This window comes from Eriocheir sinensis, chromosome 29, assembly GCF_024679095.1.
Source record: "Eriocheir sinensis breed Jianghai 21 chromosome 29, ASM2467909v1, whole genome shotgun sequence".
In the NCBI taxonomy this organism is placed as follows: Eukaryota; Metazoa; Arthropoda; class Malacostraca; order Decapoda; family Varunidae; genus Eriocheir; species Eriocheir sinensis.
The window spans coordinates 8579592-8595284 of record NC_066537.1 but is presented as its reverse complement, the minus strand read 5'-3'; the positions used below and the strand labels follow the sequence as shown (position 1 = coordinate 8595284).

The 15693-nt window shown below is 44.8% G+C and overlaps 1 protein-coding gene across 30 annotated transcripts in view; it reads left to right on the top strand.

The window, feature by feature from the left end:
- LOC127004981 (period circadian protein-like) overlaps window positions 1-10209 on the top strand; it is a 141040-nt gene extending 130831 nt beyond the window's left edge. For 8 of the 30 annotated variants that reach the window (XM_050873380.1, XM_050873373.1, XM_050873355.1 and 5 more), the window contains exons 17-24: window positions 40-230; window positions 554-774; window positions 1128-1328; window positions 2609-2745; window positions 5407-5509; window positions 5901-6086; window positions 8221-8352; window positions 8733-10207. In XM_050873380.1, the coding sequence (XP_050729337.1) occupies window positions 40-230; window positions 554-774; window positions 1128-1328; window positions 2609-2745; window positions 5407-5509; window positions 5901-6086; window positions 8221-8352; window positions 8733-8879 (1318 nt within the window). In that variant the 3' untranslated portion in view covers window positions 8880-10207. Of the gene's footprint in view, window positions 1-39; window positions 231-553; window positions 775-1127; window positions 1329-2608; window positions 2746-5406; window positions 5510-5900; window positions 6087-8220; window positions 8353-8732 lie in introns of all 30 variants that reach the window. The other 22 variants (XM_050873359.1, XM_050873361.1, XM_050873385.1 and 19 more) reach the window with 13 other exon arrangements.
- Window positions 10210-15693: the final 5484 nt, after the last annotated feature.

Sequence of the window (15693 nt, the reverse complement as noted above, 5' to 3'; positions counted from 1 at the left end):
ATTCCCTTGCCTTGCTCTGATTGACCTCTTGTTTGTCAGCAGGTCCGTCGGGGCCGCTGTGGGACAGGGCACGACCCACGTGGCAGCGCCCTCCTACCCGGGCATCATGCCGGGCTTCTACTTCCCCACCAGCACCTCCAGCATCTCCCAAGTCCCCCCCGTGCCCCGTGCCCCCGCCCCGATGCCCCTCGTCCTCCCACCACAGCAGACAACCTTCCTGCACCCTCAAGGTAACCTGTCGTGTCTCACTTACCACTATGGGGTCAGGAAATGCATCTCTATATATTTTACTGTTTCGTTTAGTTTGATTGGTCTGAAGAATATTCGAGATGGTACATTCAGACCTCCTGATCTGTGGGGTTTGCATCAGTGAATTCAACAAACTACAGATGAAAGATGATTGTAAAAAAAATGTAGAAAGTTCTTAAAAGCAAAAGTTGAATTTGTCGCATATTGAGCAGCTAGTTGTTGATGTGTGTGTGTGTGTGTGTGTGTGTGTGTGTGTGTGTGTGTGTGTGTGTAGGTTCCAGAGCCAATGTTACTGTGTTTATAGGCGTGGCAGTGCCGCTGCAGTACATCCCTGGGGTCATGTACCAGCCGGTGGGGCCGCCGCTGTTCAACGCGCCGCCCCTCATGCTGCCCAACGTGGTGTACCAGCACACAGCGGTCCATGCTCCACTCACCCAGATGCCCATCCCCATGTCTGACGGGGAGAAGCCGTCCGGGGCCGAAAGTGACCATGACCTGTTTGACCCCATCCCTCAGTCTGCCAAGGTGGGTCTGAGGACTGTATTCAGCAGGAGTAGTGTAATTTTTAGTAGCATGTACTGATTGATTTATACCCTTCACTTATATAATCAACTGACTTTTGATGATCAGTTGAGAAATGAGAGTATTGTTTCTGCAGTCAGCTGGGCATAAGTTTGATCCTAAGGTACAAACTTCTTAAAGATAATGCTGCTACCTGTACAAATTTGTCAAGGTTCCTTCATGTTTGCAATCCTCTGAGCTGACGGTTGTTTATTTGTTGTGACAGGAAGAAGCTGCCTATTCCATGTAGCTTGTCAGTGTTGCCACCTCACAGCACCTTCACTGTATTAACCTCCCGCCTTGTGTGTCTCCATCAGAGCTTCATCGCCAAGCACTCCACCCCACACCTGCGGCGGCCTGACTCACAGGCCACCTCTGTCAAGGCTGAGCCGGGATCAGCGCGCGGCAGCACAGCCTCAGCCTCGGGCAAGCTGATCAGCTCCCACTCCCACGTCGCTGAGAGTATCCGCTCCTACATAGAGGACACCACAACTGTCTCCCCGGGATGTGCCCCCAAGGTTAGCGCAGTGACTTTTCTTTGTGTTTTGGTGGTGGTCATGCTTCTTCCTTCCTCTCCCATCCACCACTTCTCACTGTCACAATATCCCTCGCCAATGTTGCCAGATTGTCGTACTCAGCCTCTTATGTTTGCCGATTTCCGACTCCAAAACTGCCTCCTCGACCCCAATAACTGCCTTCATATATAGTTATCATTAAAATGGTTAATTATTGGTGTTTTTTGGCAATAGCTATGACTCAGAAACCAGTAAATACGAGGCTCCGAGTACGATAATCTAGCAACGGTGTCCCTCGCTGCTCTTGCCCTTCTCTTTTGTTCTCCACTTCAAGGCACACCTCACAGCCCCTCACATTCTGCTGGCCATGATTCTACCGTGGCTGTTCCCTCCCAGTACACCTGACCGTCTTCCCTCACAGATTGACCCGTCCCGTCATATTGCACCTTGAGTTTTCTTCCTCCACACCTTCCCAGTTTGCCGTCCTTCACTCTCCATCTCATCCTCACGGTCATTTCTCCGACACACTGCCAGACACATTCTTGATGACGTGCCTGCCACCTCTCACCCTCCTCTCGCAACACTGTCATTTAACTTTTGGTGTTTGATACTTTTTGGTACATACTTTTACTTCCATTCCAATAGACTACAGCCCTCACCACCCTGGCACCCTTCCTTCCACCTCAGCCTTTCATTTCACCTTCCTTTTGTTTCCCATCACTGCTCAAAAGACAGTTTTAACCAATATTCATAAATTTTAAATCAACAAAATCCTTTAAAGTCAATGGAAGAATTGAACTGTGATGATTAGAACATTTACTTCAGTACTCATCATTTTGATTTGTTTGCTCAGTAAAGTCTCAAGAAAAAACTGTATTTAATGTGTAAATGGTGAAGAATAAGTAAGTTTACATCATGTTCCTTTTTGAATTCTTTGCATGCCAATACACACTTTGTTTGTGTCTCCATGTAAGAAGCACCACTTGTGTGAAGTGTAAGTGTTGTGCACACACACACACACGCACACACTGATGCATGACAACATTCATATCCTCAAGTAGATGGATGAGTTCATGGATAACTTTCATTGTTCAGATTCACTTGATTGTTGTTGTGGAAGTTGTAATTGCAGGATAAAGTCACCCATGAGTCAGGTTGTTACTAGTGTGTCAGTGGGAGTGTGGCCAAGGTTGGCAGGCCGGGGCAGAGCAGGCCACTCATGGGAGTCCGTCATGAAGGTTTTGCCCGGAGCTGTAGTATAAGTGTGATGTGCTAACCCACAGGATACTGAGAAGAACCGTGCCTCATCACAGGTCTCACAGTATTCACAGTCGACCAGCGTCCGCGCTGAGGCCGAGAGCATCGGCTCCCCCGGCAAACAGGACAAAATGACCATCGAACCACGCCATGAGAACTCCAGGTGAGTGTGACGTGAAGCAGTGTTTGAGGGGGGCCAGAGTGGGGCGGGGGGTGGGGGGCAGTCAGCAGTACAGTACTCATTCTTCCTCTGCTGGAGTTGTGAGTGTAAAGTGAGGTAACGTTTGGGGCAGCAGGGAGCGGTGAAAAGGTTCATGGGTCTTATCAGAGCTTGGTGGGGCTGAGATTGGGTGGGGCATTGTGGGCAGGGTGGACAGGGGCAAACAGGGCCTGCAGCAGCAGCAGCAGCAGTGGGAGCAGCAGCAGCAGCAGCAGCAGCAGCAGCAGCAGCAGCAGCAGCAGCAGCACAGCGTCACTAACTCACCCTTCTGGCCTGGCGTTGGGAGTTGTCAAGCTCTGATGTTACTTGTTTTCACCTCTCCCTCCATCCATACACAGTCAGGGAGTGTGGAGTGTTGTTGTCCGGGTGAGAGGGAGTGAGAGGGCCACCCACCCATGGAGCGCAGCCACCACCCGGATAACCGCCTGGATAAGCCTCCAAAGCCTTGAGTGATCCTTTCTTCCCCTGACTCATTCACTCACTCACTCTGCTCTTCCTCCTCTGCTGGTGTTTCACTCTCATTCAGGAGGAAGAGGAGGAGGAAGGGGGAGTCACTAACATGAGCCATACAGGTCCCTTTGAGCTCATTGGTCTGGACCTTTGCATGGTCTCACTCTGGTCTAGTCTAGCCATCATGCCTCAGTGGCCACCGTGCCTGAAGTGGTCATCATGCGTTAAGTGGTGTGGATGCCTTGTGTATATATTTAATGGCACTGTGTTTTGTGCATACTGTCAATCATGTCATGATATAATTCTTGCTAAAATCAAAGTATGCTAGTGAGAAAGGTATAGGTCTATACTGATAGAGATTAAATTGATCTCTTTTACTCTCTTAGATATTCAGGATTTTCTTGGTTGTAACATGTATTGTATTAGCATAGATAGACAGGTAGGCAGATGTCCTTGGTAGATCAGCAGGTATGAAGGAAGGTAGTGTTTTGAGGTAGCAGCACTATGGCTTGACTGTGTTTAGTGAACACAGACACAGCCATAGATGAATAGGTAAGTAGTGTCTTGAGGTAGTAACTCTACAGAGTTAGAATTGGTGTTTTAGTAAATAGGAACATACTTCAGTGGACAGTAATTTAATATTTAATTGCATTTAGTAAACACTTCTCTACTACCTCTTTATGCAATGGCAGCCTTAAGGGGGACTCTGGGGCCTTGTAGGCCCTTGTTTCCTTTAAGCAAGCCCTTACTTCCTTTCATGCCCCTCCCCTTAGCTCCTCATATATTTCAAAACAATTTTTCTTTCTCTCAACACAACCTCAGCTGACCCTTTGCTCCAAGGAAGTCCCCCTCCCCTTAACCCCCCCTAGAAATATCCATGAGTCAGCTCAGCAGTGTGTTCACAAGACACCCACCTTGTTACACCAGACAACATGGATAGGCTGGTAGGCAGTCAGGTAGATAGTAGTAACAAATAGCCACATTTCCTGGTATCAAAGACGCTGTTTTTCCCCCTTAAAATTACCTTGAAAAATACTCATGTTTTCTCTGTGACAGGAGTGATGAGTCAAGGTAGGTATTGGCCAATATTTGATTCACAACAGCCCCGTACACAATAGACCAATAGACCAACTTTGTCATTCGCAAGTCTTTTGTAAAATATAAAGTATTTTCTTTGGCATCATTTTGATCTATAAGACTTAAGTTGCATGTCATTAGATGCTTAGTGGATTAAGGAGAATGCTGCAGACACAGCCACACAACGTTCATGCTTTGTGTTTAGCTCTGGTGTTGCATGGTCATGGTCAGGAGTCAAGTTTCCATGATCCTGAATGATGAAAATTTTGTTCATTTATTATCAGGCTGTAGCCAGCCAGCATCACAGGCTGCTTCAGTCATCCAAATTACTGGGCTGGTTGGCTCTGAGGTAGTGTTCAGCTTGTGTCCACAGGTATGTGATGTTGCACCTTGATCATAACAGTTGTGTCACGAGACAGGTATTGCTACCTCACTATCCTCGCAGGGCTCCGTGGCTTCCTTAGCCTAGCAGAGGAACCATTCCTTTCCGTTGTTCATGCAAGTCACTGACGGTAAGTGATGGTTCCTCTACAGCAGCTGTGTTGCCGTGCTTAACGCTGGCCACAGACAGACACAGACGGGGCCAGGATGGCACCCCTGGGAGGTAGCTCAAGAGTTCTTGTGCAGAGGGTAGGCGACAGGTGTTGATTAAAATCATCACTAAAGATAAATGAGTAAATAAATTCAAACCAGACTCTTTGGAAATACTTGTAAATGTTTGATAAAATTAACTTGTTTTTGATAACAATTCAAATTTCTTGTAAATACAATAATTTTCTAAATCAAGGCGCATCTTTGATGCCGGGAAATGTAGTATCAGTGTAATGGTACGGTTGACATACAGTTGGTAGCCAGGCAGGTAGACTGATAGCAACTAAAACTGACAATATTGTGGTTTTGTTTTGTTTGTAGTTCATGATAGAAAGAAGCGAACAAGTAGTGTTAACGTAGAGCAGTTTGAGTAAATCTGTACTGTGTAATAATTTCTTTCCCTTCCATGTGACCCCTTGCCTTGCCAAGGGGTCATGGAGGGAAGTAGTTTGTAATGAAGCTTTCTCCCCCTCTCTGTTCTTGCAGTGACATGGTGCTCTCTGTCACCAGCTCCACGGGCTCCCCGGGCGAGTACAAGTCCAGCGACGACAGTATGCAAAACATCTCAGACAACTCTGAGAACAGCGAGGTGAGTGTGGGCCGCTGGGCCGGGCTGGGCCGGGCTCATCTTAGAGAAAATTGCATTCCTTCCTCAAGTCAAGGGGAATTTTCAACATGTATGGATGTACATGACACACAGTTTTAACATTGTCGTATTGTTGCTCCACTCACCACACAGAACACCACATACTTTTGTAGTGGAGCAGTGGATGAATGGAAGAAAGTGAGCAATTGTGTAGTTAATGCAAATATGATTGACAGTTTAATATGGAGATAGAGTTATGGATGGTGAGGGCAGGCTGTGAATTTGTGTTTTCATGAGCGGCCGTGTGTTAGTCAGCCGGCCTCCTCTAGTCACCTGATATTTTTGTGTGTCCTCGTGTCTCATTATTATTTCAACCTGCCTTCTGCTTCCTCAGATCTCGGGGATGGGGATGAAGTGGAACATCCCGCGCGCCAAGTGTCAGCGGCCGGTGCTGAGCGACCCGCCGTGGCTGGAGGACGTGAAGTTGACGCCAGAGCTGCTCTACAAGTACCAGCTGGAGACCAAAGAGCTGGTGGATGTCCTTCGCCATGACATGGACAAACTCAAGAGTGTGCGGCAGGTGGGTGCTGAGGAGGGCCTTGGTACTGATGCTGGGAGTGGTTCTGGAGCCCAGGCCAGGAATGATGCTGGGACCGCCGCTGGGGACAAAGGCGATGCTGGGGACAGTGCTGGGATGTTTGCTGGGGCCATGGTTCATGCTCGGGCTGATGCTGGGGCTGGTATTGATGCTGGGGTAGTTTCTGGAGCCATTGTGAGGGCTAACACTGGTTCTGGTGCCAGCGTGCCTGCTGGCAGCAGTGCTAGGATGGTGTCAAGGCCGTTAGGGTGGCTGGAGGTGGTGACACAAACTTCGCACCTAGAGCCGGGCCTTGGCATGAGGCCTGTGATGGTGGTGCAGACTCAGACCACACAAACACGTGCCCATTGGCTGTGAGGTGTTCTGAGCCTCTTTTCTGACGGCGCGTCAAAACTGAAAAATCCAAAATAACAAAGTTCGCGTCAGACGAAATCAAACGAAAAATCCAAAATAACAAAGTTTGTGTCAGATGAAATCAAACGAAAAATCCAAAATAACAAAGTTCGCGTCAGATGAAATCAAACGTGTAAATTTAAAAAACTATTTTCTTTCGGTATGTTGATCACAGTTCTGTTACTTTCACTGTTGTAGTATTAAATAGTTTGTGATGAGTCATAAAGACACTCTGATGGTCTTTCTGGAAACAATTGGTGTTTGTGTAATGAAACAGTCGCACTACACCGTAACAGAAAGAATTAGCCACCGTGAAAACTGATATTTGAAAAAAAAAATATTGCCCTCACAGATATAAGATGTATTGTCCCTTGTAGTTTTGTAGCACATGGCTGTCTTGATGTAACTGTTTGTGATAACCAAGGCAGACCAGAAGTAAGCAACGATAGACCTTTGGTCACTGATGAATCTAGCACTAGCGTGAGAGTGCCCTGTGGAGCATTGGCGGTGTGGAGGGTGGCCGGCACCCTGTGAGGCCCTTTGAAGGGTAGACATGTTCAGCCCACTCTGGATGACTTGACAGTCTGTCCAGCCAGCCTGAAACGGGCACATCGCTGGTGGAGGTTTTCCCTCCAACATCTTAGTGGCAACACACTGCTACACTTGTACAAAGAACCACTCCGCAGATTCCCCTCCCTTCCTGCCCTCCCCGTGATAGTTGACAGTCATTGGCTTGAGAGAGAGTTCCTCTGTCGCCCAATGTTAGGCTCAATCAACTCTTGAAAATGTTGTTGGCTTCCTTGTTGTACTCAGTTATCCCCCCCACCCCCCACCCCCCTGATGGACCAACCCCATGACTTCCCAAAGTCTCTGCAGCACCGTGCTGCCTGACACACACACGCAGCACTCTGCAGAAGCCAAGCCAAGGTATTACATGACATCCTTAGCCATTGGGCTCATAGTGTAGTCACAGTAGATAGCAAGAGTAGTTTCTGCTGCAGATTCTACATACAAAAAAAATTTCAGTGTGGTCCAGCCATCAGCATTCAGATTTCCACGATCTGTTCCACCACCTTGAGGGTCTGTGGTGGACGAAGTGTATGTAGTCTGCAGCACTACACGCCAACGCTACAAATGGAATTATAACCTTGACATATTAAATGACAGCAGTTTTATGGGTAAAACATGACCAGCAGTTTTGAATACATGTTCACTACTGCATTTTATGCATTTGCAATGTAAACACACCTACACACACACACACACACACATGCATCCATACAAAGAGATCTGCTTGTGTGGGACAGGGCATCAGCAAAGGGGCATGGGAGGAAATTAAAAAAGGCAAGATGCCTGAGGGATGTAAAGGAACACAGTTTAAAACCTGGATACAACAAACTGTGGAACAGCTTGGACCATTTCATTGTTCAGTCCAAAACTTATGGGAATTCAGAGATAGATTCAACTAATGAAGACCAAGATGGAACCCCACAAGTGTAGCTCATTTGCTGTGTATATACATTTCACAACTAGATAATTACAATTAGGTAAACACACACACACACACACACACACACACACACACACACACACACACACACACACACACACACACACACACACTATTAGAGCTTAGCTCGGGCCTCGTAGACTACAAATAGGTAAATACACACACATCTACAAACATGCAGTAGTCATCAGCATGTCTGTTTCTGTCTTGCAGCCAACCATGGTGGATGACCAGCTGTCGTCTCTATACCACGAACTGGAGCTGGAGGGGTCCAGTCCCTACCTGCACCTGGAGGACGGTGTCACCTCCTCCTCAGGGGAAGACCAGGCAGGCACGTCATCACAGGTGAGCAGTCATCCAGGTGTTGGGGGTCACGGGAGAGGTTGTTAAACAGTACAGCTAATGTTCACATTGTACTTAAAATCATAATTAACCCCAAATGCCCTGAAAACCACAGCAAAGTATTTGAATGCATCTTCAAATATTACATTCAACAAAAAGTGTTAAGTACCACATTGTGATGCAAGAATCATATTTGTGGGGGCTCCTGCAAATCCCTAAGAGACCCACTGACAATGTTTGGGGTGCTCTGTAATTTATGGATCTTCATGTGTCAAGGGTAACATCAGGGAACGATTGTATTCTTATTCAGTGAGTGAACGGACGTATTAATTCCCACATTTGATTTTTGAGTTTTCAAAGTCTGCTCTTCCTCCTCCCCTCAGCAGCCACCAGCCCCAAGAAGGAAGCGAACATCATCCTACTTCAGCAAGATGGCGATGCTGCACGAAGAGGACGCTCCCCTGCCCCCCGCTGACGCCTGGTGTTGCCACCGTCAGCCTGCCCTGGAGACCTCCAGCTCCTCCTCGTAAAGCTTTCCTGCAGGGGCCGACACTCCCCTTTCTTAGCTTGATGAAGGAGGACAACAAACCTCCTCGAGTACCTTGTTCAGTCCCTGCTCTTTGGTCTGAGGAACTACTGATGCTGAATGATCCCAGACTTCTGTTTCCTCCCTTGGTTGGTTGCTAACGGGAAGACTGTTTGTCATTTTGGGGGAAGCTCATCCACTCACGACGGCAGAACTGACCGCGCAAAGAACTTGGTTTGTGACATTAACTATCCGAAATGCGTGTAACTAGAAATAATCACGTCAATTCCCATAGCTCCAGCTCCATCTAAAGAGGAGACTGCACATCCCCATGAGGCAGTCATTCACAAACGTTAAGAAATTTGCGTCAATTTCATGACTTTGAACGCTTGGAAAACTTAGTGATGCTTTGCCTCCCAGCACCCTGGTGGTGGTGGGGGCGAGCAGTGCCGAGCTGTACCTGTGTTGAACTGTATGTTGCTACCTGGATAGTGTGGGAGACATGGTAATACTGGAAGGCTATGGGAGTACTAGTAGTTGTGAAATACTGCTAGAGAATGGGTTGAACTAGTAAATAATGGTAAAACTGGATTGCTATGGAAATACTAGTAATTGTGGAATGGTGCAAGAGAAAGGTTTAAAGCTTGAACACTGCAGGAGAACTAGTAATTAATGGTAGAATGGGAATGCTATGGAACTGCTAGCACTTGCAGAATGCTGCAAGAGAGTGGGTGAAAGATTGAACACCTCACAGAGCTAGTAAATATGAGAACCTCCACACATACTGAACACTGTGGGAGATATCAATAAAGGCCAAAGGAACACTAGGAGGAGATTAGGAAAATGGGAAAGCTTGCACACTAGAATAGGAAAGCCTGAATGTTATTGGAAGACTGGTAGTAGTGAGAACAGACAAAAATAAAAGACTCGTAACATAATCCGTTCTGTTGCTGCTGTGTGGGTCTGCAGCTCATGTTGAAGAAAGGATCAGTGTGGTGTCCTGCGTCTTCTGTGCCTGAGAACATGAATCTGGAGAGTAGGAGAAGCCTGGGAAGAAACAATGATAGGAACGAGGGGTGAGAGAAGATAGGGAGAGGGGTGAGATAGGGTAGTGGTGGACCATGTCATAGGTAAGGGAACGGTGAACTGAATTTGGGAGTTGATAGGCAAGGGCAGGGATGAAGTGTATCTAGGCAGGGTGAGGCAGGGTCGGGTGTTGTGGCAGGGGTTGTACTGTCTTAAAGTGCTTGGTGGGCAGTCCTTGACCCGGCACAGATAAGGTCAGGAGTAGAGAATAAGTTAGTGTGTGAGGGAAGGAGAGGCTGGTAACTCCTGACACCCTCGACCTCACCAGCCACTGATACGCACCCTGAGCCACACTCGTAACAACAACAACAATAAGAGCAACAACATCACTCAGGATACTTTGTAGTTAGCATTATATTTATGTCTCTTGATTAAGCTGATGTGTATAGTTTTTCTCCATGTAATTTTTCCTGTGACTTTTTTTCCACTCATTATAATTCTTGTCACTTCCATCACAAATCCTCAACAACCCTTTCATGGTGAAGTACGAAGCTGGAGTCTTCAATGCTTTCCTTCCTCTACATGACTTTTTTTAATCAAAGATGACTTAAGCTGATCTGTAATTTAGCTTTCAGTCTTCTAATTATTTTTTCTCATGACCATTCACACCACTGTGATGTAGAGTTCTTGAAAGTTCTCCTCCCTTTGCTTTTCTTCATTCTTTATGGACGGTGAATGTAGCTGGTGCATAATTCTAGTACTTGGTCGCCTTAGTCAAGTTTTAGCGACTTGTGTTGCCTTCACCATGTATTCATATTAGCAAGAGGCTTACTTTTTTCTATAACTGAAGCAGAACTTAACTGGGACACGATTAAGTTTTCAGTCCTTGTAAGTCAAGCTTTATTGACTTCTATTTTCTACTCCATGCACATGGCAGATTAAGCTGGCTTCTTCAGACAGCACCTCTTGTGAATTACATTTTCAATCCACATGTCACTTTTTTTACGAATTACCATTTTCTACTCCATCTATTCATGTCGGCATATGAAGCTGGGTTCTTCAAAGCTTTCCTTCCTCTTTTTTGTAATTTTTTTATTAACTGAAGCAGGACATAGCTTGCATATATTTCAGTTATTATTTCTCTAAGTCAAGTATTTATGTCATCACATGAAGCTGGATTCTTCAAACTTCCCTTTCTTTGAGTATTTGCTTTCTTCATTGATTGAAGTTAGACTTTGCTGGAACATAACTTAGTTTTACTCATCAATTGAGTAAGCTTTCATTATTCTTTAATATTCAAGCCACTGATTTATATTAGACGAAGCTGGGTTCTTCATAGCTTTCCTTTTCCTGTCCCTACTTATATTGTCCATTGAAGCTGGAAATTGGTGGCACACACTCCATCTAGTTCACTTATCAGTTAAGATAATTTCTTTATAATCTCACCCACTCATGGTGATGTATGAAGCTGGGTTCTTCATAGCTTTCCTGTTTTTCTTGAATTTTATACTATGTTAACTAAAGCTGGACTTAGTTGGTACATAATTATTGTTCACATGTCAGTTCAGTAATATTTTTACTGCTGTTCTCCACCCATTCATGTTGGTGCATGGAGCTGGGTTCTTCATTGCTCTTCTTTTGTTTACCTCCACACATTGTTAATTGAAGCTGGACTTTGCTGGCACACAGTAATTTAGTTTTCGGTTTAGTTATAAATGTTAATATTTCCTTCACCCTTTTAGCTCAAAATGTGAAGCTGGGTTCTTCATAGTTAGCTACTTTCCATTACTTGCTTTCATATTTTGTTGACTGAATATGAACTGTGCTGGGAAGTGACTTAGTTTTCACTCCAGTTTAGTCAGGTTTTTAATAGTTTGCTCCAGCTATTCATGTTGATTTATGAAGCTGGGATCTTCATACATTTCCTTTCTTTAATTATTTCTTTACTCTATTAAAGTTGGCAGATAACTTTTTAATCTGTACAATCAGATTTTATACATTTTTCTTTTTCAGCCATTCTTGTTAACTTATGAAGCTGGGTTCTTCAAAGTTTTGGTTCCGACTTTATTTCCTTCAATATCACCCGGTGGGATACAGTATTGGGTTTCCACTCATCCATGCACTGCTTATTATTGTATCTCCTCGCACATGATGCTTGGTTTTCATAATTCCGCCTCTCCTTTTTTTCCATCCATATATCACTGCTTGTATTTATTCATGTTCATTCTTTCTCCTGCAATTTCTCCTTTTAGTATATAGAAATGAGGTTTTTGAAGATTTTCCTAAGTCTCTCACGTCCTCATTCACTCCTTTTACCCCATCAGCAACCTTCTACCCTTTCATGACATATATTTTTTTTGTTCTTTAGAGTTGTCCCTGCTAGCGTCCCTCCTTTCCTTCGTGGAGAGGACACACCTGTACATTAGTAGCTTCATTCACTCATTTCCATTCTTCACACCTACAAAGAGCCTTGATTGTGCTAGCAAATCAAGAAGTACAAGCGGCGTGGTGGTTAGTCTCGACAGGTCCACAACCGTCACCCAAGACCAGGTTCATGTTTCTACAGCGTTGTCGCGTCAATGATGTTAATGATAAGTAAGGGACCTTGCTGTCAAAACCAGGTTGATTATATATAATTATTCATGCATTCATTTGTACAGTTGGTCATCCTTCATTCCTACCCCAAATGTTTTCAGCGTATAAGTTTTTTTTCGTAATTTATTGTCTGTTGTAATTAGTTTTCTTTTATGCCCAATCCCTCGCTCCTGACTTGACTTAGGGCCACTTTCACAGTCACTTTGTTTGTTTGGATCGTTACCAATGGCTGTTATCGCCGCTATAGTATTTCCATATAAAACTGGCCGATGGGGTAGTGGCGGCTGCGGGGTTAGCCTAGCCCCGCACCTTGCCACACACTCTCAACACCTCTCGCTTCCTCAGCAGCCGCCACTACCCCATAGGCTAGTTTCACGTGGAAAACTATAGCGTTGATCGCCGCCATTGGTAACGATCAAAACAAACAAGTGACTATGAAAGCCGCCCTTAGCCACAGCCAGTCCTTACCCTTGGGAAATACTGATCTCGGAATGCGCAAGCGTTCAAACAGTTATACCTTAAGCTGTAGAGGCGTCATTATTTTGTTGTGTGTATAAAAAGGTGAAGAAATTTTTAAGGAAAACCATATTATATTGTTAATTTTGTAATAAAACCTGAAGATATGTGTTGATTCATTCCAGAGAGCTGCACCTAATGTTGAAAAGACGTTTTTTTGAAGGGGAACCATGGCATATTAGGCATTTGTGGACACGTTTTTTGAAGGGGAACTATGGCATGTTAGGCATTTGTGGACACGTTTTTTGAAGGGGAACTATGGCATGTTAGGCATTTACTTTGTGGACATGTTTTTTTGAAGGGAAACTATGGCATGTTAGGCATTTACTTTGTGGACATGTTTTTTTGAAGGGAAACTATGGCATGTTAGGCATTTACTGTGTGGGAAGAAGCATACATATTCCACTAGGGAGCGTACCCAGAGCTGTTAAGGGTATTGGATCGGTACTCTTAAACGCTAACGATTCTCACATAAATTATTTCTAAAGGACAAAAAAGAGGTAAAATGCGTTCTCATGAGTGTTTTTTAGAATTCATGGAACAGAAGCCGTGTCAAACTTCCACCAGGGTAAAAAAAAAGATACCCCTGGAAAGGCCCACAACTCCCACGAAAGCCATGTCATATGTGTATAGGTACTTGGGGGACGAAATGTTAAATAGTATGGCCCTTGGCATTTTTCTTAATGAGTACCTAAAGGTCTCTCTCTCTCTCTCTCTCTCTCTCTCTCTCTCTCTCTCTCTCTCTCTCTCTCTCTCTCTCTCTCTTTTAATCTATCTATCTATCCCCATACATAATCACACAGTAGCTTGAGAGAGGATTACCAAGAGCTGATGCAATGGGGAGCAAAACCAAGCATGTCTACAATAAATTCTAAAAAAAAATGTTCCAACGAGTGCAATACAAAGCTAAATAAACTGCATGAAAGTCACATATAAACAACAACAAAAAATGAACTCAGAACAACATCAAAAAGCTCTGGGAAGAAGAAAATATTGGCCAGGCCAAAAACCGAGACGAGATAAAATCGCATCAGTTCACAATTGCCAGATTATCGTATTCAGAGCATAGTATTTACCGGTTTCTGACGCCTAACTATTGCCAAGATACATCATGAATTAACTATTGTAACGATAATTATAAGTGAATCTCCTTATGGGGTCCACGAGACAGTTTTTGGGTCGGAAGTCGGTAAATATAAGAGGCTGAGTAAGACAATCTGGCACCGTCGCATCATTTGACACGGCAGACAAAGCTTCAGAGGAGGATCGAACACGTGGCGGGGAGGACCATTGACCACTGACCCTCTGAAGACTGTAACACGTTCAAATATATAGTGTGACGAACAGCAACAGTTGGATTACCATGAAGGAGAAAAGAGGCAGCAGGGACTCTCTCGTGGCCAGGTAACATGTGTACAGGTATATATAGGGTCATTCTTAGGCATTTGACAAGTCTTTCGTAGGAGTTTTGAACATTTGTGGTAGTTTAGTGACCCTAGTGGTAGTCTGACCCTCCTTCTGTATTGTTATGCCGGACGTGTTACTTGGGTTCAGTGTCGCCGTCAGGAGACTCCGTGGGAGGGAGATATGTAAAGACCTTGCACAGCTTCTGTAGTTCAATATTCTTCCTTAGTAGCACACTTCACTCTTCACTGGCCACTAGCTTACTATGACTGGGACTGTCTCCTCTCGCCCTCTTCTCCTATATATATCCAGAACAGTACAGTCTAGAACGTTACAGTATATTTTAGATCATACAAGAACATGTAGCAAAAATATGTGCGAGTTGGCAACACTTCCCGCCCGCTTCCCTGGCACAACAGTATCATGTGTTATCTATTATAGGAGCGGCAAGTAGCGGGCTTTTTTTTGTACTCTTTGTTGCCCTTGAGCCGTGTCCTTTGATATAAAAAAAAAGGAACATACATTACAACCCGACTCATTTCCTTTTTAGGTATATGGAGATAGTTGATGTGAAGGGCGAAAGCGACTGAGAATATTGACCTCAGTGTTAACGAAAATACGAACTTAGAAACAAATATCGCCTGAAAAGAGACTCTAGTAGCTAATAACGCGTGGAAAAGTATAGTGTGTCAGACAGAAAACAACATCAAGAACCCCTGAAGAAAATATAGAGGCAACAGGGACTCAGTAGAAGGCAATAAGGCAATAAAAATTCATGTGTAAAGCTCCGTGGGTCGAGTTCTTAACCCGTACCGTACTAGCGACGCGTATACGCGTCAGTAACTTTGCTTGCAGGAAATACTAGCGACGCGTATACACGTCGGGCTTGCTAAACACTGTTACAGTGGATGTAGCGGGTTTATTTTTGCTACAGAGACTGCTGCAGACAATGGCAACACTGCGCGAGTGCGTTTGTAGCATTGGCAACATTATTCAAACTGGGGAGGAATCACAAGCGACCTGTGACATCAAGATCAAGATCAAGACCAAATGTAAACAAATGTCGCCGCAGTCCATTCCTTTTGCCATATGGCGATAGACAGTGAGTTTGAGGTGTCTTCATCTGAAGAAGACGTGGGAGCACTCTCAGAGGTAAATGTCCAGAGAGTTGCCCATCTCACTGCGGTACTTCTCACCCTAACCATGGGTTAGATCTCATAATTCTATGCATTTTGAACTCTATATATATGCCTCGCAAATTGATAGAGTCGCTGCTA